General features: G+C 39.3%; 2 protein-coding genes across 14 annotated transcripts in view; both read right to left on the reverse strand.

Moving 5' to 3' along the window:
* Nucleotides 1-1225, reverse strand: part of SYNRG (synergin gamma) — a 79453-nt gene extending 78228 nt beyond the window's left edge. For 7 of the 12 annotated variants that reach the window (XM_028109144.2, XM_028109141.2, XM_028109148.2 and 4 more), the window contains exon 1: nucleotides 1094-1224. In XM_028109144.2, the coding sequence (XP_027964945.1) occupies nucleotides 1094-1170 (77 nt within the window). In that variant the 5' untranslated portion in view covers nucleotides 1171-1224. Of the gene's footprint in view, nucleotides 1-1093 lie in introns of all 12 variants that reach the window. The other 5 variants (XM_028109150.2, XM_028109151.2, XM_028109149.2 and 2 more) reach the window with 2 other exon arrangements.
* Nucleotides 1226-3657: 2432 nt separating this feature from the next.
* Nucleotides 3658-25338, reverse strand: DDX52 (DExD-box helicase 52). Of its 2 annotated transcripts, none has more exons than XM_028109401.2 (15): nucleotides 25240-25338; nucleotides 24004-24202; nucleotides 20798-20928; nucleotides 18997-19182; nucleotides 17101-17244; nucleotides 16389-16500; nucleotides 15453-15525; nucleotides 14732-14935; nucleotides 12042-12132; nucleotides 9696-9818; nucleotides 9414-9564; nucleotides 9115-9190; nucleotides 7763-7834; nucleotides 7092-7184; nucleotides 3658-4359 (listed from the first exon to the last, which is right to left on the reverse strand). In XM_028109401.2, the coding sequence occupies exons 1-15, from the start codon at nucleotides 25324-25326 to the stop codon at nucleotides 4302-4304; spliced, it is 1800 nt and encodes a 599-aa protein (XP_027965202.1). In that variant the 5' UTR covers nucleotides 25327-25338; the 3' UTR covers nucleotides 3658-4301. The 2 variants fall into 2 exon arrangements, with proteins under 2 accessions (XP_027965202.1, XP_027965199.1); XM_028109398.1 differs by lacking the exon at nucleotides 3658-4359 and adding an exon at nucleotides 4988-5226.
* Between the last annotated feature and the right edge of the window lie 1978 nt (nucleotides 25339-27316).

Raw genomic sequence — 27316 nt, forward strand, 5'->3', positions numbered from 1 at the left:
GGAAAATGGGGGCTGCACACAGGTGGTTCATTCAACAGCCACTGCCCTTTTTTCCTAGCATATATATAAGCACCTGCAGGAAGTAATAACTTTAAAGACTTCACACTGCTTAGCGTTCCTGACTCCAAAATTAAAACACTGCCTATCAAAATACTAACACTTTGCTTTCCGAAAATAATTTAGGCTGCTGAAGATAAAAAGCTAATTTTATCTTCAAATGTATATGCACTATGTGTTGGTTAACAAAACAAACTCAGACGAGGTCATTACAGAAGTGGGGTGAAAACTTCCCCGAATAAAGGATTTCCTTAAACGATGAACTTGTCAAGTCGCAGACGTTCTTCTCCTTTATCATTCTGGATATGAGAACCACAGGCAATTATTATATGACAGAAGACAGATTTATTTAAGGACTAAGTAAAAGCCTGGAAGCTTTGTTCTAATAACTGTGTAACTGCTGTTTAATAGTGATTTGATTTTAATAAGGAGACAAGTCTTAAGAGGTACGTCTACAAAAGCTCTATTAATGCAAAGGTCTTTACCTTTTCCTGCTGTTTCTCGTGCGTTCCTAAGGTGATAAAAAGGACAGGGCATTCTAAACGGGGGCAGACAGACAGTACACACACACAAATCTTGGGATCAGCTGTTCAGTTTTGTGACCAGATTTTTCAGAGCCTTCACTACCCTAACCCCGGTCAAGCCCGGAAAGCCCTGGGAAAGGGAAGTCTGGTCGCTCGGAGCCAGCCCGGGCGAGAAGCGAGACGTCGGGGTTCCTGCCTTCCCCAGCCCCGGCCGGGTGCCAGCCCAGCCGAGCGGACCCTCACCTCCTGCTCCTCTTCCTCCTCCCCTCCCCGCACTGGGACGCTCTCGCTCGCTGCTCGGCCCCAGCACCAGTGCCCCCGAGCCTGGGAGACAGGAGTCGGGCGCCGGGTTCTCCCCGCCCCCTCGGCCTAGGTCCCCGGAGGACCCCCTTCTCCCGTAACCCAGTGCCAAAGGAAAAGGGGTCGAAGCGGGCGAAAACCGCCATAACCGCCACACAGCCCTCGCCCCGGCGGGGCCAGCCCTGGGGCCCGGCCCGGCTCTTCACACCCACCTGCCTCCCCCGGGAGCCCCAGCGCCGGCTCCCGCGGCCCCACCGCCGCCAGCTCCCGCTCCCGGCCGCAGCGCCATCTTGCTCCGGGCCCGCCGCCGCCACCTTACAAGCAGCTGTCAGCTGAAGACAGCCACTTCCGGGGCAAACGCCAGCCCCTCCACGCCGCGGACCGGGCGACGGGGCGGAGCCGTGCGCCCACGTGACCCTCCGCGCCCCGGGGAGGGGGGGATTGCGGCGCGCCCTCGTCACGTGGCACGACCGCCGCTGGGGGTCCTCCGAGTGCGATTCTGGTTCTGGGGTTGCCTGGGCGGTTCAGGGCAGCTGATTCATTCTCTGGCAAGGCCCTACGGAAGGTCCGGCTGGCGGCCGAGCGGCAAAGCGTTGTCCCTCCGTTTGAAAAACCGTCAGGTTGGTTAGTGAAAAGAGGAGATCGAATCCTTAAGCTGGAATGATGGGTGCACGGCTATTTTATTCTTTTTACACTTAAAGAATAGGTGGATCCTGGACGCTCCTTTGATAGCTTTACAGCGCTGATCAGTGATCACCTCTCTTTTTCCCGAGAATTCGGCAGCTTCCTTTTGGCACCCACCCCAGAAGATGAAGGTATTTAAAATTCAGTGAAGCACCCTAGCGCAAATACACCTAGCCTGTATATAAAACCTTCAACGCGCACCGTTCCATGCGTTTGGTTCCGCCACCATGCCACCCAATAATCCCTGCTTTTCCTATACTTGCAAGCAGGGGCAAAACGGTGTTTGCAAAGCAGTTCATCACTACTCTGAACTTATCTGGATATATTATATAAAATATATAAAATCTGGGCATATTTCTTCCCCCTACTCGAACTACTGTTAAGTAAAATACAAAAGTCCAATGTAAACCTTTTCAAGCCTTCAAGCAGTTTGCTTATTAGCAAGTAGTGGATTAATTATAATTAGCTTTATCTTTCACTCTTGCCCCAAGGCTTCTACAGGGAAACCATTTGTAATAATAGTTATCTTTTATTGGGCACAAATCACTAGTCAGGAACCTTACTGAATTTTTTCAAAGTCTTCAGTGTCCCTAAGAGTTAGTATTGGCATTTTGCAGATGAGAAAACTAAGGTCAAAAGAAGTTGTAATTTGCCCAGGTCATAGGGTTGCAACTCAGCAGGACCAGGATTCAAACCCAGGTGTTTCACATAAAAGTCCTTACTCATTTCACTAGCACAGCTATTTAACTATCATGTATTCTCTTTTCACAATGGTCTACTAATTTCATTTCTCTTCTTTAAGGTGAAACTGAAATTTGTGTAGCATGTAGTCCCAACAGATAATAAAAGTGCTAAATTCGGTATTAATCCATTGACACGCCAAGTTAATACTGGTGTATATAGCCACGGTTATTTAAGGATGGGTAGTTACACAGGAGGAAATACTAAAAAGAGGAAATAAAGTCAAATGAAGAAAGTATATCAGGATCATAGAAGATGTGATCTCTTGTTTCTGCCAGGATACTTTGTTCTCCTTTGCCTGTGGATTCCTACATTTGCTAGACTCAGCACAGGAGGTCAGCCTTCCATGACGTTGGATGCCATCCTCTGATGCTTCAGCATCTTGGCCTTATGTCTAACACAGCATTTGCCTGCCACACTATTTGTTCTTTTACTCTATACCCACCACTGCACTCTAAGGGCACAGACTGTGTTATTAAGCCTTGTATTCCTAACCAAATATATCATGTTTCTTTAAGGAATATTTGGCATTAATTTATAACGTGTCAGGCACAGAGCTAGACACTTCCAATACTCATAGTTGGTATTACCCCCAATCTCATACATAAAAAAACCGAAGCTCTGAGAAATTAAAGAACCTAGTCAAAGTCATACAGCTGGCAATAGGTGGCACCATCACAACTACCTCCAGGATATAGAGTCAAGAATCTGTTTTCAAGAACAACAAAAAAAATCACATGCTTGTATGTATTTTTTGTACCTTGTAGCAAACGGTCTCTATTTACATAAATTCTGAAGATGAACAATTTGTCTCATTTAAAATATTCAAGTTGGAGTCTGTCTGTCCTGACATTAGAATGAAAGGCTGAGAATAAAGGAAATTAGTATGTTTAATTCAAATGCTGCTAAGATAAGTTTACATTACAGTACTGTAGTAGTATTGGTAGTAACTACCTTCATGTCAGGTGCCATTCTAAGTACCTTACATGTACGAAGTCAATTTTTTATTCCAACTGTACAAAAACTAGCAACTAAGAAAAATCTGCTAATAGTGAATAGTCTCCGTCACTGTGTAAGCTTGACTCTTTACCTTTGGCAGAGACCTGTTTACTAAATGGATGCAGGGCCATAAAGCCTCAGGAAAGACAAGCTGTAAGAGAATGCAGCCGCAGGCGTATCAAGTAACAGGAACATTCTTCCTTATCAGGATAAAGTGTTTATCAGTTTTTGAGCAAAGTCATCTTGAATGGAAAGAGACGGGGAGCATGATTAAATGATGGAAAATGGAAGAAAGAGAGAGGCTGACCATAATCTTGTAGCTGCAACATTATGAAAGGTAAGGTATGAGCTCTTTTACCGATGAGGTATAAGGATATTTAATAGACCAACGAATTTAAAATCCTAGGGAACTTGAGTAACCAGTCACAGAAGAGGCTCTTTGTTGTGGCTCATTACCACAAAAGGCCATCAACAAATTAAGAAATAGTAAAATAAAGAGGGCAATAGGTCTCTTCTTGGTAGACAGCCTGTGCTGCTTCTTGTCAATTCAAAAAAAAAAAAAAGTGAGGGTGGTGGTGAAAAGGGGCATTTAATCTCAAGGCTTCATTTTGAAATTTGGTTCCAGATGCCTCTCCACAGCATACATCACACCTTCCTTCACACTGACGGAAAAAATCCTTAAGAGTTCACATTTGGGTGTTGTTAATTTTAGCATAAGCTTTTGTTCTTCTATAAGAAGTATCTCTCTCTGGATTCACACCACAGAAATGTGAATGAATGTTATTTCCATTGTGTAATCATTTAAAAGTCACCTACAAATTGAAATTTGACATGATGCATTGATAGTTTAAGCATCATTTTTCATCAGTCTCACATTCTTGTAGTTGATTTCAAATGTTACAGGTGATTACAGGATTTGAAGTATTTCATGAAAACAACACTCATGCTGGGATCATAAAATTCCATTTCTGATACCGTCTTTTTAAAAGTCCGTTTTTAACTTTTGTCTTCAAGAGCTACTTTCTTCTTGCTGTTCTGACCGGTGACCTTTTTCCTGTGACAAGAAAATTAAAGAAAAGTTGAATCCAAAATTCTAGATATATGTACTTTCTAAAACTCTGCCAGTTTAACAAACAATTCTTGAAACCTGTATAATCAAGTATACGAGGCACTAGGCACACAAGGATGCATTAGACATGGTTTCTGCCCTTTAGGAAACCACACTCACCTAAGCGAGACAGAAACATCATCGTAAACTACACCACAACATGGTATAAAAAATGGAGTCTGACTCTGACATTACTAATAGTTAAGAGTTCACATTGATTAAGTGCTAGATACTATTTTAGTGCTTTGTATGAATCAGCTCAGATAATTTTCCTAACTTACGAAGAAGATTCTAATATTACCCTCATTTTACAGATGAGGAAAATGAGGCAGAATGGTTGAATAACTTGCTGATCATCACACACTGATACTAAATGTTAGATATGAACCCTGACAGTCTGATTTTAGAGTCTGGTAAATGCCATCAATTAGGTTAACAGAGGAAAAGGAAAAATGTTGGGAGAAAATACCCAGTGTTTGCATTCTACAGTTTAGTAATGTAAAGTTCCTGGATGTGTATTAACTTATTTAATCCTCAACCAACTTTGAGTAGCAGAGTTGGCATGATTTACATACTTATTTCTATCATATACAGGGGGAAGTGATTTGTCCAAAGTCACAGGAAAAGGTGGTATGAGAGCCGATCCTTCGGACTCCAAATCCAATTTTTCCCTCCACTCTACCAGGCTGAGTTTGTAGTGCCTGATGTGAAGTCCACTAGGCAAGAGGATTCAGGTGTATATGGAAAGCTGGTCCTGGAGATACAGACTTCAGAGTTCTCAGCAAGGTGTGGGTACGATCATTAAAGGAACATCTAGAGTAAAAAGATAAGCTAGAGTTGGATCAGGTGTTGTTTACAGGCTCTATTAAGGAGGATGGCTTTTAAATGTGAAACAATGGACGGAGCGCCTGGGTGGCTCAGTCGTTAAGTGCCTTCAGCTCAGGTCATGGTCCCAGGGTTCTGGGATCGAGCCCTCCATCGGGCTCCCTGCTTGGGGGGAAGCCTGCTTCTGCCTCTCCTACTTCCCCTGCTTCTGCTCCCTCTCTCACTATGTCTCTGTCAAATAAATAAAATATTAAAAAAAAAAAAAAGTGAAACAATGGAGATGACCACAGCATCTTAAATGGAGGGCTTAGGTGACAAGATTTATATCAAGTGTCCTCGAAGTCTCAGTGCAGCTAAGTTTTCACACCTCAAGTGTAAATGCTACAAACGTATAAAAATCAACATCCAAAGTATAATTCTTTAAAATATTATGTTTCTTATTAAAATTCAACATAGCCACCATCTTAATACTGTAGGTGATTTCTGACTTTTTATTACAAATTTCATCAGCTGCTGCTCAGTGCCTGAAGAGATTACATTTCTAATTGTAGCTTTAAGATCACCCACAGAATAATGTTCTGATGCATACACAACAGTTCTGATACAGCTACAAGAAAAAGACTAATAGATCAGGTAACCAAGGTGGCCAAGCAGGGTGACCATCTCTACCAATCCACTGGTTTAAGTGTCAGCCAGAAACTGTCACCACAAAAAAGTCAAATAAAAAGTGTTAATACTAAGAACTAACAAAAATGAGTACGTATAGATACAATTAAAATGTTTTAAGCTTTCAAATGATACTTTTGTAAGTTTGTTGCATTTATTCTTCCCAAGTTAGTAAAACTTAAAACTGCTCTAAAACTTTGGGACACTGTGTACACTCTATAATCCTTGAACTTAACATTATACTTCTCACAGTCAATACAAAATATCAAGTAAGACTTGTTCCACTTAGATGGAAAGCCATGCCAGTCTTCCTGCCTTTGTTCACCTTGTCCCTTCCATATGCCTAAATTTTACCTGTCCTTAAAGATAGTTCTAGCTCCTTGAAGCTTTTTGTAACTACACCAATTCAGAGTATTTGTCGTCTCCAAACTTCTATTTTATTTAAAAATTATTCTCTAATGTTTTTTAATGTATACTAGGAAAGGGGTCTCATTTTAGATTCATTCACATACCCAAGCACCTGGCAGGAGAAAAGGTACTTGGTAAATGCCTACATTTTATATATATTAGATATAAACTGGTACTGGTAGAATTTGAAGTGTCATTTTCCTTAAATAGTGTAAAGAGTAGTAGAGGTTTAGCACAGTCTCGATTACCCCTATCAAAAGGTAGTCCTGTGTATATACTAAACAAAACAAAACAAAAAAACAACAATGCTTTAACATCCTCCTAAAACTCAGCTAAACTACTACAAATTTATTCAAGTCATACTTTTTAGAGGTGTTACAATGTGCTTCAGCGTAAGCCTAAGATTATACTGAAATCCTGCCTAGAATAGGGAGCCTTCAAGGAAGATTCCATCAATGTGAGTCAACAGCCCTCAATGCCTCAGCACTATGTCCTGAAGTAGGCTGTGTGGAGGTGGTGGGCAATGCAATTCTAATTCAAAGTGAACTGAAATCATTCTTTCAAAGATGGAAAAAACCAGATCATTAATATACAGATAGAGAAAAATTCCGAGATTGAATCATCCAAGTTCCCAAATCACAGGCAACCTAAAATATATTACTTTTATTACATTCTATAACTGACTGAACCTATCAATTCTACCTCGAAAAATTTATCCTAAGGAGAAATAATGCCTACTATAACCATATGACAGAGTTGAACAGTCATCATATACTTACTGTTTATTCTTAGCTTTTTCTAAGAAATATTTTGGAGTTGTACTAATGCTCTCCCTTTCCAATGGCTTCTTAATCATCTTTTTCTTTTGTTTGCTGAAAGTTGTAAAAAGAGAAAAGAATGAAATTCAGTAGAACTTAATTGAAAACAGCTTAAGCTAAAACTAGTTTTGATTCTTGATCACAAAAATTCACTTTTTAATCTACTTATGGTTTGTGGTGACACGATATCCACTTTAAAATGCTAAATTACCCAATAGCATTTAGAGAGATAACCCAAAGGGATGATAAATTTGATCAATTTTTTAAAAAGGCACTGATTATGAATAAAATATGTCCTAAGTCACACTTACGTCCTGTGCCAACAAGCATTAAAGTTTGATTTGGGGCAATTAACTGCTTTTTATCAGTTTTATGAACTAAAATAAATTCTAAGCATATTTCACTTACATTGAATAATTTTTCAAAAATCTGATTAAAATTTAAGAATAAAAAAACTGTCAAGGAAAGAACATACTCACAGATATTTAAAAAGGAAAATTTTTATCTTAGAATTTCTAAAACTAGTAGTATTGCTAGAACTGTAGTTGTAAGAGTGTGAAAGCAAGAATGCATATGGAGGGATAGAGGGAGAGAGAGAGAGAGAGATCATCTAGGCAAATTCAAGATTGTACCTTAGTAGTTTTTGGAAACCTTTTATGTATTCTGGCACAGGACATCCGGCCTGCTGTATAACATTAGCAACACTGAAAAAGGAACCCATAAACATATATTTGTATCTAGTCAAATTGATGTTTACGTACTTAAACCCTCTGCACAATTTGAGAGGAATGAAAACTACACCCACAAGAAAGTAATCCAGGACAGTGTTCTGCTATAAATGATCACCAGATGTAAGCACGCAGGATTGCTGAGAAAACTGTCTGCTGGACTGAAATCCATGTGCCAATGAGTAATTTTATCTAGCAGCCGTTCCTCCCCAACATTTACCAAACCCTGAAAAGCTACTAACCCAATCTTGGATGAGGACACTGACTAGAATTTATTAGATGATAGTGCTTACTATGCACTTGGCACTGTCTTGGGCTTTTCACATGTGACTTCTTCAATCCAAATCCACACAACAACCCTTTACTAACGACATACTATTATTATCCCCCTTGCCTGGATGGAAAACTGAGAGGCATGGTTATATTGACATGGAGGTCATCAAATTCACATGCTTGGAGTTACTGAAGAGATGTAGGTGAATCTAGGCTTTTGGAATAGACTCCCCTACACATGAACGTGTAAAGTCTGCTCAAAATATATCCAAGGCTGACAAAGCCAAGGTTCAGAAGGCAGAAATCAAAATCTTTGCCAAAAGTGATAAACACATCAAAGTACAAACTGCCTTTGGCCATAACTCAATTTCATTGGTTAGAAATGCAAAGTGCTATCATCAGTCTAAAATTACTGTAGGCAGCCAAAATGTAAGAAACTCAGCTTTTATTTTAAGATCTATGATACTGGGCTAAATTAAGACCCAAGATTCTAAAAGTACATGTGTTACCCAGGCTTCAAAGAGCTACAATTGAATAATATTGGGAGTGTGTTACTGAAACGGTTTTTCCCAGGACTAAATATAAAACTCCATCTGCCCATAAGAGTAAAGGGAAGTGTGCATCATGGTAAGAGATAATTTCGACTGGGCTGAAGAGACTCAGGGGTTAACTTTATTCACCAATCCAAAAACTTCACTATTACTTTGTGAGTAGTATCAGCCAATGGCTACTGGGAGAATCCTGTGAGTCTGAAATTTAATAATGAACATTCCATTATGAATACTTCCAAATTCTAATAATGAAAATGCAAAAACAAAGCCCTCTGATCATTTTTCCTTTTGTCATGGCTAAAACCTGGTTGACTAATGCCATGACCGTATTTGGGACCTGGCCATTTTTTAATTATCTGTTGATTGTGTGTGCATACAAGAATAATGAAGCAGTCTTGCCATCTTAATACTAAGTTATTTTTCCTAATTTACCTTCTTAATAATGGTTTATCATCTTCAGTGAAAAAAGTAACAGCTTTTCCTTTATGCCCTGCTCTTCCAGTTCGACCTAAAAAAAAACAAAAAACAAAAAAGACCAGACCATAAAAAACCCGCTTTTCTGGGGAAAGGGAACTTCAAGATTCACATACAAGTCATTGGCTTTTCACTAAAATGAGCACTACAAAATGAGCATGTTTGAAGGGAAGGAGTAGGCGCAAGACAGACGAGTAGTGGCCGGGGGTGGCAGAGGTTGTGGGGGCAGAGGGGTAGCAGCAGGAGAGACAACTCACCTATCCTGTGGATGTATTCCACTGAACTGGTTGGAAAGTCATAGTTGATCACCAAGTTCACACCTTTAAAATCAATCCCTCGGGCCAGCAAGGCTGTACAAATAAGAACCCAGATTTTTCCAGCTCGGAAGCTGTGGACTGTGTTATCTCTCTGGTTAATAAAACACATGTTAAATGTTTTAGTACTACTAGGAACAGAAAACAAGTACTTTATAAATTTCATGCCAATATCTTAAAGTTTAGTAGTTCTTTATCATTTTGAAAGTATACACTTGACTTTACCTGTTGCTGTGTTCTGTCTGCATGAATAACATCTACATTAATACCTTCATATATGAGCTCATGAAAAAGTTCTTTAGCCCTTTCAATGGACTGAACAAAAACAAGAACAGGTGGATTGAAACCCTAAAAGAGAGAAGGCAAAAATCAGCACATATAACCCATAATCAAGAATACAATAGCAGTAGTTCATATGATTTTAGTTCATAAAAGAACCCAATTCAATTTAGTGTACTTTTTATTGCCAAATTTCTCAGATCAGTATCTGCCTCCATCTTCTTCACCATCCATTCTCTACTCAACTTAAACTCTAATTTCCATCTTGCCAATTCCAACAATTATGTCTAATTAATCCCCTTTACCTTCCTATAATGAGAGATACCCACTCCCTAGAACAATCATCTCTTGGCTTCTGCGCTCAGAGATTTTTAAATTCTGCTAAAATGCAGTAACTTTTATTAATTCACTGTTTATCCTAATTGTGGGTATTCCTCCAAAGCTCAGTCTCTGGTTCTCAGTTCTCTCAATATAGTCATTATCTTATGTTAAATATACTCTCAGTTATCAACTACCCACTCTAACCAGATGATTTTTACACTTCTATCATCAAACCCCACCTCTCTCTCAAACCAGCTTTCTCTATTTTCAACTGCCCTATTAGGGCTTTACCTTTTTATTTTGGTTCATAATCTCCCCTTTTGAAATCTAATAAAGCTGTGAAGCTTTCTAATAGGCAACCATACGTTCACACAAAATCTAACAACTTCAGAGGGTTCACAGACCTCCTAAGCTCATACATGGCTAGAAATCCCTGATATATAATTTCCATGTGAGTACCCATGTGAAAACCTTAAAATTCCTAGTGCCAAATGATACCTTTAAGAATAGTAATGAAACGAATGTACATGGCATGGTGTGCCGAACACTATTCTAAGTACTATGTTTGTATCAAGTTATTAATAGTAAAACAATTCTATGAGATATTATCATTTCTATTTTACAGATGAGGAAGCTGTGAAGTTAATTTGCCTAAAGCTAAAATTCCAATTCAGGTAGTCTGGCTCCAAAGTTCAAGCTCTTAACCACTTCTGTAGTCACTAGGTACTTGCAAACACCTTTCCCTTTCACCCCCGCAACTATTCTTAACGTTCCACCGCTGAGGCTGTCACCCTCATTTCTCTCATTTATTTCCTCCTCATCTCTAACCAGCCTATAATTTAACAACCTACTGATTGGTTTCTTTACTTTCAGTCTCTTGCCATTACATTTTATATACCGCTGTTTAAGTAATTTTCCTTACATTTCTTCAAATGTCCAGTGGTTTCTCTTAAAGTGACCCCAACCTTCCTGTCCAACCTGATCTTTAATTCTCACCATAAACTCTTTGCCTTAGATAGGTAATCTCTTCATAAGTCTCTAAACCCACTCTGTTCCCCTCCACTGCTCCTCCAACCATCAACTTCCCTTGCGGTCTTATCTCACAGATCCTTCCGAGGACCAAATTAGTAGCATTTCCCCCAAAAGGCTTTCCCCAACCAATTCAACTCTCCCTCTTGGCCCCATTATGACTACATGGGTGCTTAAGAAAAACACTCTATAGCCTTTTATGACACTTTATTGCAAACTATCTTACACAAGTCTATTTCTTTTATCCCCTAAAAAAAAGACTAAATTCTAGGGGCAGGGCTTAAGATTTCTATTTGTTTTATTTCCCCCTGCCCTAAGCCCTCACAGTTAACTTTTAAATTATGGCTTCTACTCAGTATTTACTGAAAGGATAAAAACAGAAAACCACACTCAGTGTCCTACTCATTCTACAATGCTCCTAGAGTTCTAGAAGAAACCAGCAGAGGGATGGGGGGAGATGAAATGAGCCAAAACAGATGTAGATGTGGAAAAAGGAGGCTTTTAGGGCATCAGGTAGGTCTCTTCCTAGCCCACCCTGAGCTGGGAACAGAAAACTTAATCTAAATCTAAGTGGTGAGCCTCCCTGCTTAGGACAACAGCTGACTCAATGTGCTTAAGAATTTACCACTAGGTTACTAAATATGATATAGGAATAGTGCTCAGCCTCCCACCAGTCATATCAGATTTGATGAACTTGGGTGCATGGGTGGCTCAGTCATTAAGCATCTGCCTCTGGTTCAGGTCATGATCCCAGGGTCCTGGGATCGAGCCCCGAATTGGGCTCCCTGCTCAGCGGGAAGCCTGCTTCTCCCCCTTCCCCTCCCCCTGCTTGTGTTCCCTCTCTCGCTGTGTCTCTCTCTGGCAAATAAATAAATAAAATCTTAAAAAAAAAAAAAGATTTGATGAACTTCATCAAAATTCAAGAAGATAGCCCAAATATACCTTTTTAACAAGTTCTCTCATGGCCAGAAGTTTCCCAGTCTCAGACCCAACAAAGAGAAGCTCTTGTTCTACAGTCTCTACTGCAGAATTCCTGAAAAGAAAACATACCTTGTAGATTGCAAGAGCCAATTTTTGCTTTTCCCCCCGAATTCTAAATAAATGAAAAAATTTACATATAACCCCAACAGAATCAAGTTTTCCATTGTCAATATAAGCATTTAATTATTTATACTTTAATATAAAGACAAAGTTATTTATTTATTTTAAAGTTTAATTTATTCAAGTAATCTCTACACCCAACATGGGGCTTGAACTCATCACCCTGAGATCAAGAGTCGCATGCTCTTCCAACTGAGCCAGGCAGATGCCCCAAAGTTATTTTTATTTTTCATTTGTTTTTGAAAAGATTTTATTTGTTTATTTGAGAGAGAGAACGTGCGTGCATGTGCAGTGGAGGAGCAAAGGGAAAGAGACAAGCAGACTCCGCATGGAGCCTGACTCGGGGCTTGACCCCACGACCCTGAGACCACAACCCAAGCTGAAACCAAGAACCAGATGCCCAACTGACTGAGCCATCCAGGTGCCCCCCAAAGTTATTTTTAAATGTTTTATTCTAATTATAAAAATGTTATCTAGGGGCGCCTGGGCGGCTCAGTCATTAAGCATCTGCCTTTGGCTCAGGTCATGATCCTGGGGTCCTGGGATCGAGCCCCGCATCGGGCTCCCTGCTCCGCGGGAAGCCTGCTTCTCCCTCTCCCACTCCCCCTGCTTGTGTTCCCTCTCTCGCTGTGTCTCTCTCTGTCAAATAAATAAATAAAATCTTTAAAAGTTATCTAAAAAAAATTTGAAAAATGGGAAAAATGTAAACAGTAAAACAAACTGTCTACAATTCTACCATTTTAGAATAAATTGTGACATTTTATTGTAGTCTAATCACAAATTTTCATGTATCTAATTATTTACATACAAAAATTTCTAAAAATAAAATTACTGGATAAAACAATGATAACATTTTTAAGGTTATTACAGGTCTGAGCTTTTTCTCTCAACGATTAATAAGAGTTTTTTTTATAGACAGTGGGGGTGAGCCTTAACAGGCTTTATAAACACTAATAAGATACTGTAGTAGAGGGATGCCTGGGTGGCTCAGTTGGTTAAGCGTCTGCCTTCGGCTCTGGTCATGATCCCAGGGTCTTGGGATCGAGCCCCATGTCAGGCTCCCTGCTCAGCAGGGCGTCTGCTTCTCCCTTTCCCTCTGATCCTTCTCCCCATCTCTCTGCGCTCTCCCTCAAACAAATAAAATCTTAAAGAAAAAAAAAATGTTGCTGTAGTACATTACACTGCATCATAAATATTTTTTCCTTTTTTTTTTTTTTAAGATTTTATTTATTTATTTGACAGACAGAGACAAAGCGGGAGAGGGAACCCAAGCAGGGGGAGTGGGAGAGGGAGAAGCAGGCTTCCCGCTGAGCCACCCAGGCACCCCTCCCTTCTGTTTTCTGCCTTTGTATTTATGGTGTATTTGTTCTTTCTTTTTATAAACAGAAGTTTTTAAGTTTAAAGTATTTTTTATTGTTCCATTTGGCTTCTATTTTACTTAATATGGTATTCCAAGCACTTAAAAAAAAAAAATTATTTACTTAAGAGAGAGAGAGAGAGGGCGCCTGGGTGGCTCAGTCAGTTAAGCGACTGCCTTCGGCTCAGGTCATGATCCTGGAGTCCCGGGATCGAGTCCCACATCGGGCTCCCTGCTCAGCAGGGAGTCTGCTTCTCCCTCTGACCCTCTTCCCTCTCGTGCTCTCTCTCTCTCATTCTCTCTCTCTCAAATAAATAAAAATCTTTAAAAAAAAAAAAAGAGAGAGAGAGAGAGAAGGAACACAGAGGTAGAGGGAGAAGCAGGCTCCCCGCTGAGCAGGAAACCCAATATGGGGCTCAATCCCAGGACCCTGGGATCATGACCCGAGCTGAAGGCAGACACTTAACCGACTGAGACACCCAGGTGCCCCCAAGCACAGTCTTCATACTTACCATTTCATGGGTCGCATAATATTCTATCACGTGTCTATATTACAATTTCCTAAAACATTTTTCTACTAGTGCACATTCATTTAGTATAAAATACTTCCCCTAATATTTTTTAAAAGGATTATAAACCAAGTGGCTCTATGGTCCTACTTAAGCCATCAAAGAAACTAAATCCTCTGGGTGGCTATAAAGCTCCTGTCACACTTTATGGATAGATGGGAAAAATCAACTGAAAAAATAATGACAGAAATACTAATACGATAATTTGAGAATCTCCCTTTGGATTATTCTGAAATAGAAAATCTTTGGGGCACCTGGGTGGCTCAGTCAGTTAAGTGTCCGACTCCTGATTTCGGCTCAAATCATGATCTCAGGGTTTTAAGACTAAGCCCCATGTCAGGTTCTGTAGTGGGCATGGAGCCTACTTAAGACTCTCTCTCTCTCCCTCTTCCTTTGCCCCTCCCCCTCGCCTTTCTCTCTAAAAAATAAATAAAATAAAATAGAAAATCCTTACTCAATCTTGACTTTAAAGAATACATGTCTTTCAGTAAAACTTTCCCTGTTACTAATCTAAAGCCAAACAACCTGTCTCCTTGAGTCTAAAAAAAAGGGAGGGGACTTGTATTAAAAAAAAAAAAATCAGTGGGATAACGAAGAACAATTACCTTGCTCCAATGGATACAGTAATGACATTGTCCAGGTTGAGTCTGCACCACTGCTCAACATCATATGCAAAAGTTGCACTGAACATAGCTCTTCTGACCTTATGCGATGTGCAGGCCAGGAAAATGGAAGCCAGCTGGTCTCTGAACCCAGTTTTGCCATCTTCAAACAGTTTGTCTGATTCATCTACTACCAGCCACTCAACACTGAGAAATAACAAAACATCTTGTGGGTACTGAACTGGATGGAAGATCCAAGACACTTCACTAAACTGTGGGGACACATGAAGTAGTCAAACCATTATGCTACTTCTCAGATCCACACATCATACCAGAAAAAGGCAGAAGAAAAATCAACAGGAAAAAGGTAAAAACAAGATAAACATTAAGCAATGTTCTATTCCTTTAGCCTCAAAGAGATGAGGTTCCATTAGCAACAACAGAGCTTCACATAAACCTTATAATAAACTCCATCACCATTGCTGAAAGAAGTGAAAACATCTAGGGGAATTCTGTACTAACTGCTTATCAGAATCTGTAACTTTCTTCCAGACCAGATAGTTACTTTCCTACAAGTCTAATGAAAACCATTATTCTCAGCACCAACACTGACTGAAAGCTGGCAGATAGCAAACTCCAACGGGCCATAGGACAAGCAGTCAAGGACAAAACAGAATCAACTAAATGAAAATACACACAGAAGAGATTAAAATATTATCTGTACCTTGTTAAATCTATTCCTGGAGGATCTTGCTTTAATAAATAGATTAGTCGATTTGGAGTAGTCACAAGAATATCTATAGAAAAAACAAATGATACAAATTGCAAAAGCAAGATTCATCTCTCTTAAACAAGGGAATTAAGCCTCTTGAATTTCAGTGAAGAACCTGAAGAGGGGAGGGGAGGGGGCGGTTATACTTGCTATCTTACTACACCAGCCCCACAAAAGTTCCTTCTTATTTGTGAGCTAATATATGTATTTTTTAATCCATCATAGCACAAACTACTATATGCTTACTCTTCCTTTTATTATGTTTGATCTGCCTTCTCAACTTCTAAGAGGCAAGAACACTATAATCCAACAGTGTTATTTTCAAATATTTAGGTTTGTTTTTTTTTTGGAAAATCCTTTCTTTAAATGAAATTTTACTCAGAAGCTCAAAATGAAAGACAGGTAAAAGCTGATTTTCTGACTGATACAAGGGCAGGGATATAAGCCATTCTTATCTGCATTGTATTTCCATGGCAGATCAAAAATCAATAGTATAAAGCAGGGTTTCTCAGCCTTAGCGGTTCTGCCATTTTGGTCCAGACAACATGTTGTTGTAGGGGACTGTCTTGTGCATTGTGGGATGCTCTTACCTCTACCTACCATAGGTTAGTAGCACCCCAGTTCTGACAACTTAAAATGTGTCCAGACATTGCCAAATGTCCCTGGGGTGGCAGGTGAGGTGGGGGGCAAAACTGCCTCTGGATGAGAATCACTGGTATATATCTATATAACTACCGAGTGGGAGTGCGGAAATCTCTTTCAGTTTCTCTAAAAACCAAACTAATTGTGTGTATGACTACACTTTTAAGAACTCTTAGGTGGCAGTTAAGGATATTTGTAATTTGCAAATCCCTTATACGCTCTGTATCTCAAGCATGAATCCCTTACCAAACTTCTTAGATGATTTAGGTCCAAATTTCTTGGCTGCCACTGCTGCTTTGTGGATCATGTGTATCCTGAATCCTGTTCCCTCCGAGATTTTTACTAACTCTCTGTGAATCTAAAATGGCAAATGACAAAAATATTAGGTGCTAAGATATTTACATAAGATGTATAGTCTAAAATAAACCTATTACCAGCCCATGAATAACTGAAATTAAACCCATAAAAATATGTGCATTAACCTGGAATCTCGGCATTTTGCAATCTGCTACATACTGTTTCTGGAATACAGTGCTATTAGAAAACTATCTCATGCTTGGCATGTATTTTCTATTAAGCACATTGGAAGAGTGGAGGTCACTGTATAGTTTTTCTTTCTCAAAAACTGGGTGAGGTTTCATTTTTCTAGGTGAGAAAAATACATTTTAGAGAAGGACTATATATTCCAGTAGCCTCAGTAGCCTCAACTTAAAAGATCTTAGAGCATCTACCAAAGAAAGATCATTGTTTAAATCATTGTTTTAGAAAATTATAAAAAGATTCAAAAAAACTTGCCCATGTGTAGTAAGTTACAGAACAGAATAAGATACAGTACAGAATATTTGCCTATGCCAAAAGACATGGGCCTTACTCTTTTTGAGACCATTTTACTACCCTCAAATAAGAAATGACTAAAGCAAACACCAAATACATCCTCTTTCGAAGCTACAAGTCATACCTGGTTGGCAAGTTCTCGTGTTGGTGATATAATCAGAGCTCTGAAGCCTTTATTTGTGGGTTGTTTTAGTTGCATCAAAATGGGAATGCTAAAAGCCAAAGTCTTTCCAGATCCAGTAGGAGCAGAAGCCAGAAGTTCTCGACCCTAAAAACAAGGTATATTAAGTATAAGGTAAGTACATAAACTTTTCAGAGCCTGGTCAAGTAATACAACCAGCCATAGAAATAACAAAATAATCATAATGCATGTAATCATTCATATTCCCACTGCTTGTCTAACTTTTCCCACATTTGCTTTTCTAACATCATCCACCCTTGCCACCAGTGCCTCGCCAAAGGAGTTTCTGACCATTGCCACCAAATACCATCTGACCTGGGTAAAGAATATGGATAACTAAAATCCAAAGATAATTCAAAACCTCAAGTATTTCCATTATTTCAATTTTTCTTTCCCACCAAACTCTCTTATCAAAGCAAAATTATAAAACCAACTTTTCCCCGATATCTGTACTGCTCAATCGCTAGGGAGAGTTTTAGTAAGTAACAGAATGGCTAAAGATAAGAAATGAAAAGTGGCAATAACTTGAGTGACAGGAGCACCTGGGTGGCTCAGTCGTTAAGTGTCTGCCTTCAGCTCAGGTCATGATCCCAGGGTCCTGGGATTGAGCCCCGCATCGGGCTCCCTGCTCCACAGGAAACCTGCTTCTCCCTCTCCCACTCCCCCCCTGCTTGTGTTCCCTCTCTCGCTGTCTCTCTCTCTGTCAAATAAATAACTTAAAAAAAAAAAAAAAACTTGAATGACAGTAATTTTAGGTGACAGTCTTCAAAACATCACTATGATTTTTAGAGCTTTAAGCTGAAGTTGTAACAGAAACAATCTTAGATGAAAATTAAAAGCAAATTTACTATAATGTGAGACAACAACATTATTCAAATGTATTCTCACTTCAGTTCCCAAAGAAAACAAAAAGGACTAGTACGGATGAAAAGGTAACTCCTATTCTTTGGCTACATGGGGGAAAAAGTCGGCTCTCATAGGGACAAAAAAAAAAAAACCTCAGAAAAATTTAATTTCCGAAACTCTAAGTTAATCCATGCCTTTATCAACAGTAGATAAACAAATTGTGGTATTTTCAAACAACAGAATACTACTCACTGACAAACTGTAAGTGCAATGTGAATGAATCTCAAAAGCAATACGCAGCGTGAGAGAAACCACAAATTAAAAAATAATGGATGATACCACTTATATGACAGTCTATAAAAGAGGCAAAACTAATACATGGCAATAAAAATCAGAACAGCAGTTCCCTGGGCAGGGGTGAGGTGCGGACTGAATGGAAAGGGCACAACAGAATTTTCTGGGGTGACAGAAATGTAACACATCTCCGTTTGTGAACTTACAATCTATGCATTTTACTGTATATAAAGTATACTTCAATAACAAAAAGTACTGGGGAAAAAGAAGTCAGGCTACGTACAAGAATTCACTATTTCTGAAATAGTTCCTAGGAATAATAAACTAAATCATGGATGACTAACAGAACATAGTCCCTATCCTCAGAGGGTTTACACTCTAGTAAAATGTAAAAGGTATACACAATTAGTATAACTATATAGTAGGGTAAAGTTTAAGATAAATGTTGCAAAAAAAAAAAAAGAAGACATTAAATACCTTGGAGAACTGGTGGTAGAGGGAAGAGTGTTGGTAAAAGAAAAAGATCACATCTAATTGCAGTGACATGGAGGCCCAGGCATTTGAGATGGACCTCAAAAGCAAAGGAAGGATTTCAACAGGGAGAGACAAAGTAGAGAGGAAGACTTCAGAAACAGGGAAGAGAATGAGCTAACACACAGAGGAAGGAATGTTAGAGGCATTCTAGACCAACATACTCACATGCAACATAACTGGAATGGCTTGCATTTGGATTGGTGTAGGCATCTGGAAGCCTGCATCTAGAATGTTCTGAAGCAGTCGAGAATTGATTTTATATTCCTGGTCAAGTTGCTGAAATGTAGCAATTGGGTCAGGAAGATCAGTTCCTTGGACATGAATTTTGTGTTTATTCCGGAAGAAGTTTATCTGAAAAGTGAAATAAGGGGGTCACAGACTGTCACATACATTGTGAGATGTTGTAAAGCAACAGTAACGGTTTCTAGGGTAAGTTTTAGTAACATATGAAACTTTTTGGTTAAATTCCAAGCCCTAAAAGATACAGATATTAGATACACTTCATGCCCTTTCATAGACAAAGGCCTTCATAACAATAAAACCTATCTATCCATTTTCTTGTATTAATGTGTCAAGGGCATGAGTAATGGTTATTTATATTAATGTGCCACAATAATCATAACTTATAATTTTATATAAGCTTCTAGAAGGCAGACATTGAATCCATCTAGTTTTTTCTTTATGACACTTAGCACACTAATGCCAATGCTTTTTGATGATTTACTCTAAACTCTATTTATTAAAATTGAGGGCCAAAAGCAGAGTCAAGTGGTGTTGATTTGGTTTGTTTTCCCACTCTGTGAGAATGACAGCCAAATTCTGGATTCAGGGTTACTGAAGTGAGCTGAACAATACTCTTCATCTGCAACACAGCAGGTGCACAGTAGACATGACAATGATGTTTTTGTCATTTGTTCTGTATTCTACTCCCCCCAAGGTATAAAATAGGTTTCTTAATTCTAACTCTTGGGGCACCTGTGTGGCTCAGTCCATTAAGCATCTGCCTTTGGCTTAGGTCATGATCTCAGCGTCCTGGGATGGAGCCCAGAGTCAGGCTCCCTGATCAATTGGGGAGTCTGCTTCTCCATCTCCCTCTCCCCCTCCACCCTGCTCGTGCTCTCTCTCAAATAAATAAATAAAATCTTAAAAAAAAAAAAAAAAGAATTCTAACTAACTCTCAAATCTCTGTCAGAGGAAATCTTTCTAAACCAGTGAGTTTTGGGTCATGATCCTGGGACCCTGGGATGGAGCCCCGAGTTGGGCTCCCTGCTTGGCAAGGAGCCTGCTTCTCCCTCTCTCTTTGCTGCTGCTCCCCCTGCTTGTGCTCGCTGTAAAATAAATAAAATCTTGAAAAAATAATAAATAAACCAGTGAGCTTAACAAAGAGGAGAAAGGGGGCAAATTTTATGTTTATCAAAGGGGATATGAAATTTAAAAAATTTCATTCCAAATGGGAATTTGGACAGGTCAAAAATTCACAGTATATAGTATATGAGACTATGAGAAGAAACACACACACACCAAATCTTTTGACCTGTTCAAGTTTAAAGATACTTTCAAGAATTTTAAACTTTAGGGGTGCCTGGGTGGCTCAGCTGGTTAAGCGTCTGCCTTTGGGTCAGGTCATGATCCTAGGGTCCTAGGATCAAACCCTGCATCGGACTCCCTGCTCGGCAGGGGAGTCTGCTTCTCTCGCTCTCTCTCTCTGCCCCTTCTCCTGTGCTCTCTCTCTCGCTCACTCTCTCAAATAAATAGATAATCTTAAGGGGGGGGGAAGAATTTTAAACTTTAAAATTTTCAGCCACAGCACAAATACCTACTTTAAGTTTCCATTAAAGTGAAATCTAAACTAATATAATCTTCTATCTTCACAAAACTATATTCACTTTTACCAAGAGAATAACCCAAGGACAAGGAAAAATTCACTAGGTCAGAAAAGCAACTGGGGCTAAGACATTTTTCTAACCTTTTCTTTTCTGAGATTCTCCAACTTTCCTGAAGTTAGTTTATTATCTCTTTTAATTTTTTTATCTTCAATCTTTGCTTCTATAGATGATATCCACTGTATAGTAGAACCTTCTTCTTGAGAAGTAATTTCTAAAATATATATTAAAAAATCAAAAGATTTTTAAGTGCAACATTCTTGAGAGTAGCAAACAGGCCACAGCATCACATTAAACACAAGTAAAGTACTAGCTAACACAACAGAGAAAAGAAAGTAATAGGAGGAATAACAATTGGACAAAGGAGAGGCAAGTTCTCTTGTTGGTAAAATCAGAGCTCTGAAGTTCATTCTCTTCATTAGTTATTTCAGCTGTGTGATATGTAGATGACTGTATACTTGATTAACAGATTAAATTGAAAATACTTAAGAGATTTCAATAAGGCAGCCGGCTTTTCTATATTCAACCAGTTAGAAAATAAATATGATGAAAGAATAGATTTCACTTTTAATAGTGATGAACACAGCACAGTACTTAAGGACTAGTCACTAATATGAAGATAGTAATTCTCACTAATCTAGAACTAAAATTAGTTCAGTGAAGTCATGGCAGGATTGTTTTGGAAACCAGACTAGCTGACTTTAAAAGTTCATGTGGAGGGGTGCCTGGGTGGCTCAGTTGGTTGAGCATCCAACTCTTGGTTTCCGCTCAGCTCATGGTATCACGGTTGTGGATTGACACCTGAGTCAGGCTCTGCGCTCAACACGGAGTCTGCTTCGGGTTCTTTCTCCCTCTCCCCCTGCCCCTCCCCACTCACACTTTCTCTCTCTCTCTCTCTCTCTTTTTTTGGCTTAGGTCATGATCTCAGGGTCCTGGGAAGGAGCCCGGAGTCAGGCTCCCTGATCAACGGGGAGTCTGCTTCTCCAACAAAAAAATAAAGTTCTTTCATTTCACTGAGGTACCACTGATATACAATAAATTGCATTTATTTAAAGTATACAATTTGAGGAATTTTGACATATGTATACATCTGTTAAATCATCATTACATTCATTTCCAACACCACCCAAAATCTCCTTGTGGCCCCTTGTAATGCACTGCTCCATCCCTAAGCAACCACCTGTCTGCTTTCTGTCACTGTAGATCAATTTGCTTTTTTTGGAATTTTATATAAATGGAATCATGTAGTATGTACTAAATTTAGTCTGGCTTCTTTCACTCAGAATAGTTATTTTGAGATTCATCCACGTTGGAGCATGTATCAATAGTTAATTTTTTATTTAAAGGTAGTATTCCACTTTATGGATATATAAATTGTTTATCCTTCACCTGTTGAAGGACATTTGGGTCATTTCCAGTTTTTGGCTACTGAAAATAAAGCATAGTGCTATGAACACCTGTGTAGAAGTCTTTGTGAGGACACAGATTTTCCTTTCTCTTAGGTAAATTCTTGGAATGGAATAGGTGGGTCATTTGGTAGGTGTATGTCTAACTTTTTAAAAAAGTCCTTTGTCAATTTCTACCCTAAAAGCCTACTGGAATTTTAATTGAGTTTGTTTTGCATTGATTCTATAGATCACCTCAGGGAGAAAATATTTAGTTGTCCAATCAAAACATGGTATGCCACATTACTCTGTACTATGCCACATATATGCTACATTATAGTACATATCTATGTGTTTCTGGCTGCCCAATAGTTGAATCCTTTTCCCAAGTTTGTGGCAGGTCTTTTTTTTTTTTTTTTTTTAACTACTCTTGGTGGAAGGCTTTATCGAACTTCCTTGCTGTCAGGGAAGTAAAATGTGTAAAACTGTAAGAGCAAAAGTGTGGAACTGAAGTCAATGTCCCTGACACGTGTGTAATGGCATACTATACTATGATTCAATGAACAAAGCAGTGGACTTCCTACTGATACAACGTTTCTGGTGGACAATTTCAAGATACCTAAACTGAAAATAAACCTATTGGTTAACTCTGAAATTCCATTTCTAAGAATTTATCAGATACACCCGCATACACGCAAAGATAAGTGGAATAGGCATTTATTGCAACACTGTAATAGCAAAAGTGAGGAAACAAACTAAATGTCCATCATAAACGAACTTGTTAAGTCAATTATGGAATGTATAATGGGATATATTTTGTGTTAAAATGAAAAAGGCAGGGCACTTCCTACTGATTCCAAACAATCTCCAAGATGTGTGTGTGTGTGTGTGTGTGTGTGTGTGTATTTTTTTTTTTTAAGTGGAGGAGGAGAGAAGGTTCAGAATAGGACAGATACAGTATGCTATTGTTCAGGTTTTTTTTAGGGAGGTATAAATATAGTGAATAGATATCTTTATAAAAATACATAAGAAAATGATTAACAGCAGTTGCCTCTGGAGAAATAGGGGACTAGAAATAGTAGGAAGAAAATTTGCTTTTCACCACTGTATAACTTTTAAAAACCAGGTGTAAGTATTTACTTTACTGAAAAAGGTAAATGGCTAGGAAACTTAACAGATATAACCAAGAAAAAGATCAATATCCCTGAAGTACAGAAAAAAAAAACCCTGTGAAAAACAGGCAAAGAGTAAGAACAGACAATTCACAATTGCTGAGATATAAATATCCACTAAAGTATATGAACACATGCTCAACCTCACCAGTTATCAAGAAAATACATACAAAAATTAGTTTCATTCATTAGGTTGACAAAGAATTTAAGACCAATACTATCCAGCATTGACACAGATGTGGGAAGTCATTTTTCATTATCTACTCAAAGAAAGAAGTGTGCATACCCTTTCAGCCAGTGATTCCACTTTGGGGATGCTAATTACAGAAATAACAGAACCTGTACAGGGGCGCCTGGGTGGCTCGGTTAAGCGACCGCCTTCGGCTCAGGTCGTGATCCTGGAGTCCTGGGATCGAGTCCCGCATTGGGCTCCCTGCTCAGCAAGGAGCCTGCTTCTCCCTCTGACCCTCCCCCTCTCTCATGTACTCTCTCTCTCTCATTCTCGCTCTCTCAAATAAATAAATCTTTAAAAAAAAAAAAAAAACCAGAACCTGTACAAAAGGATATATACATAAGTATCTTTATTGTAGCAATATTTGTAATGGCAAATACCTGGAAACAACCTGAATGCCATTAACTAATGAATGACAGTATACTGATTTGTAACCTTAAGCCTGTATTATTTTTGCAACTGGAAAAAAAAAAAGGAAGAAAAAGAAACCAAGAACTAACCTGACATCATCATTTTCCTCTTTTTCTTGCTCTGTTCCCTCTTCTTTTCAGTTAGGCTCTCTTCTTTTTTCTCTTCATCTTTAAGCTCCTGATGAGTTCTTGATGCTCCACACTCACCTGGAGCAGACTTCTTGTTTCCAAAGAAGTCCCGTCTGTGCAGCACCTCTGAAGAATCAAAGTCATGTTTCCTTTTTCCTACCTAAAACCCCAAAAATTTAAAATGCAATCTACTGACAGACTGACATTGCTTTCACCCAAGCAATACTGGCAGTAAAAGCGTGGGTCTAATAACTCCCCACCTTTTTTTAATCCGTTCACCAAGTATCTGTTGAGCTGCCAAGCGTGTTTGAGCAAATGGAATACAAGATAACTTTTCTGACCTTTTAACTGTTGTAACAATCATAAGAGTAATTACCATTTATATGCTTATCAGCATAACACCTATATGCTGTCAGGCAGACTTCTAAGCATGCTTATATATATTAAATTACTTCATCCTTCAACAACGCTAAGGGGTAAATAGCGATATTATAGATGAAAAAAATCAAGGCATTAGGAGGTCAAATAACTTGAGGTCTCGAAAGTTGTGACAGATCCAGTATTTGTACCCAAATAATCCGGCTCCAGAGTTCAAACTCAACAACTACACCTACCGCCAGAGAAACGAGAAATACACGTGTTGCTCAATGTCAAGGCTGATAATTGGGCTCCAACTAACTTCTCCCGATTTACCATTCACCCACTACTTTGCTATATAAGAGTCCCCATTTCTAAGTCGCTCTTCTCACTGGTTACTTAACACGTCATGAAGTTACAGGAATAAAAAGACCCATGCCCACTAAAGGTATATGCATGCCAAGCCAACCTGGGTAGACTAGAGTGAAAGAAAATGTTCTCTTCATTTTGGGTTCATTCTGTTTTCGAAATTCCTTTCTAACAGTTTCGGAGAAAAAGCTACTTTTGAAAAGATTCTAACTGTGCTTTGAATAAACTAAAAAGCAGGGAGGGAGAAGGGTTTCTGTGCTAGGCCCACCGAAGTCTACAAAAGAATGGTTAAGAGTTCACTCCGAAGGCAGGACTTGACCAGGTAACGTCTGAGCACGAGCCCAACGCAAAGAGGGAACATGCCCCACGACAAGGCCGCGGTCTCCCAGTGCCGGCTCCCCCAGCAGCCAGATCATTCTCGGGCCCCTGCGCTCTCAGTTACTGGGGCTTCTGTTTTCCTGCGTACAGTACCTGGAATCGCGCTGCGTCCGCAGAGAAACGTCTCACGTCGAATTTGGCCCCCACACCAAGCCGGCGAAAGAGATCGTGAGCATCCATTTTTACCCAGAAAGCACCGCGGTCCCAGGACGCCTGCGCAGAGAACTTCCTCCCCCAGAAGGTCTGGGGCTGGGCCGTGGGCGGAAGTGGTTGTGGGGGGCGGAGCCTGGCGGCTGTGAGAACCCAAACCATTTTACCTCGTATAGCCTGACATTATTTGTTCTTTTATCAAGATCCTCTTATGCCGGGCACTGTTTTAGACTTTTATGGGTACTTTGGTGAACAACACCTTAAGATTCCTCACCTCAGGAAACTTACATTTTAGTGGAGACAAAGATATTGTTAAAAAAGCAAGATAATTTCCAAAAGTGAAAAGTGTTATGAAACAAGTAACGGTGTAATTGATAGAGAAAGGGCTGGGGAGCCACTTTTAGGTAGATTAGTCAGGTTCATTCTGGAGAAGTGATATTTTAGCTAAGAGAAGGCAGCCCTTCGCAGATCTGGGAAATGGCATTCCACATAGAGGAAACACGTGTCTGAAGAAAGGGAAAGGTTTGGAACAGTGAGGAAATAGAAGGCCCAGGTGACTGGAGCCAAGTTGTAATGAGGAAGTGTGGTACAGATAAGGCTGAAGGGGCAAACAGAAACCTGATCTCATAGAATCTTATAACAAAGTCGTGGTAAGGAATTTGGATTTTAATCTAAGCTCAGTGTGAAGGTATTAAAAATTTTTTTGTACTGAGAGAACAACATGATTTAGCATATCACTTTATATTTATTTTCTTCATTGTATTTGTAATGTACAAAATTATTCACTTATGCATTGTCTCTCTCCATTCTAGAATGAAAGTCCATGAGCACAGGGATCTAATTTGCTTTACTGCTGTATTCCCAGTTTCTGTGCACTCTTCAATAAGTATTTGGTGACTGAATAAGTGAATGTTTTATAAAAGATTACTCTGGCAATTTGGAGAATGAATCCTAGAAAGGCTAAGAGTGGAAAGAGGGAGGCTAGTCAAAGTAGAAATGATGATGGTGGCTTGGATTAGGGTGGGTCTCTGTACTGATGGAAATGAATGGATAGATTTGGGATATATTTTGGAGGTAGAGCTAAATGTACCAGATTGATTTTATGTGGAAGTGAGGGAAAGGGAGGAATCACACAGACCACTCCTAGATTTTTTTGCTTGAAACCCTGGGAACGCCATTTACTGAGCCAGGAACCATTATGGAAGAACAGCTTTTTGGTGAGGATGAGATACGGGAGTGGTGGTGGTGGCGAGGAATCAATGGCTCTTTTGGACATGTGAAGATGCCTGGTTGACTTTAAATGGAGAAGTCCAAGGAGGTAGTTGGTTCCATAAGTCTGAATCTCAGGGAAAAAGGTCAAGGCTGGAGAAATAAATTTAGGAGCCATCAAAATATAAATGGTACAATGGAATACTATCTAAGAAGCATTTAATCTGTTAAAGTTAAGTTATACATATTCAACCAAAGAGTCTAAGAAATACTTCAAATAGTGGGGTAATTCCTTTACGTTCAAGGAAAGCAAGTGTGGAGTAAGCACGAGATGGGTGATGTATATCTGTTGTATTCTCAGATGGATTCAGTCCCTGATACCCTCTCATAGTGGGAAAATCTTGCTGTTTCAGTTGTATCCACTCTTTAAAAATAAGTATTTTTCCTGAAACCCAGCCCCTAAGTGAAAGCCCCAAGTCTTTCAACTGTTGCTTCATAAAAACAACTTATGTCAACATGGGATCATAAAAACAAGTTATGTCAATATGGGAGGAAAAGAATTGACTTAGAGCTCATTAGGAAATGAAGTGTTGGCCTTCAGTTCAGCACATAAATATGGCCACAACCATGTATAAGATCAACATGTATGAAACCACAACTACCAGACTTTATAGGTGATTTAAGGAATTTCTGAGAATAATTCTACATCATGAGGTTTCTTCTCTTTATGAGCTGACTTCAGAACCCAATCCTTATGTAAGTGGTAGAAAACCCATACCTAAAAGCATGATAATGTGGGTGTGCCTGGGTG

Source organism: Eumetopias jubatus, unplaced genomic scaffold, assembly GCF_037043125.1.
Source record: "Eumetopias jubatus isolate StellerSeaLion01/CBP00866 unplaced genomic scaffold, mEumJub1_p1.0 scaffold_10, whole genome shotgun sequence".
Lineage (NCBI taxonomy): Eukaryota > Metazoa > Chordata > Mammalia > Carnivora > Otariidae > Eumetopias > Eumetopias jubatus.

Excerpts from the sequence above, each read along its gene's own strand:
- DDX52 (XM_028109398.1), bottom strand. The coding sequence starts at position 25,326 with ATGGATGCTCACGATCTCTTTCGCCGGCTTGGTGTGGGGGCCAAATTC. Across the intron at positions 20,929-24,003 it reads GAGGAAAATGATGATGTCAG|AAATTACTTCTCAAGAAGAA; the intron begins GTTAGTTCTTGG and ends TATATATTTTAG. Across the intron at positions 12,133-14,731 it reads ACTGTATCCATTGGAGCAAG|GAATTCTGCAGTAGAGACTG; the intron begins GTAATTGTTCTT and ends TTTTCTTTTCAG.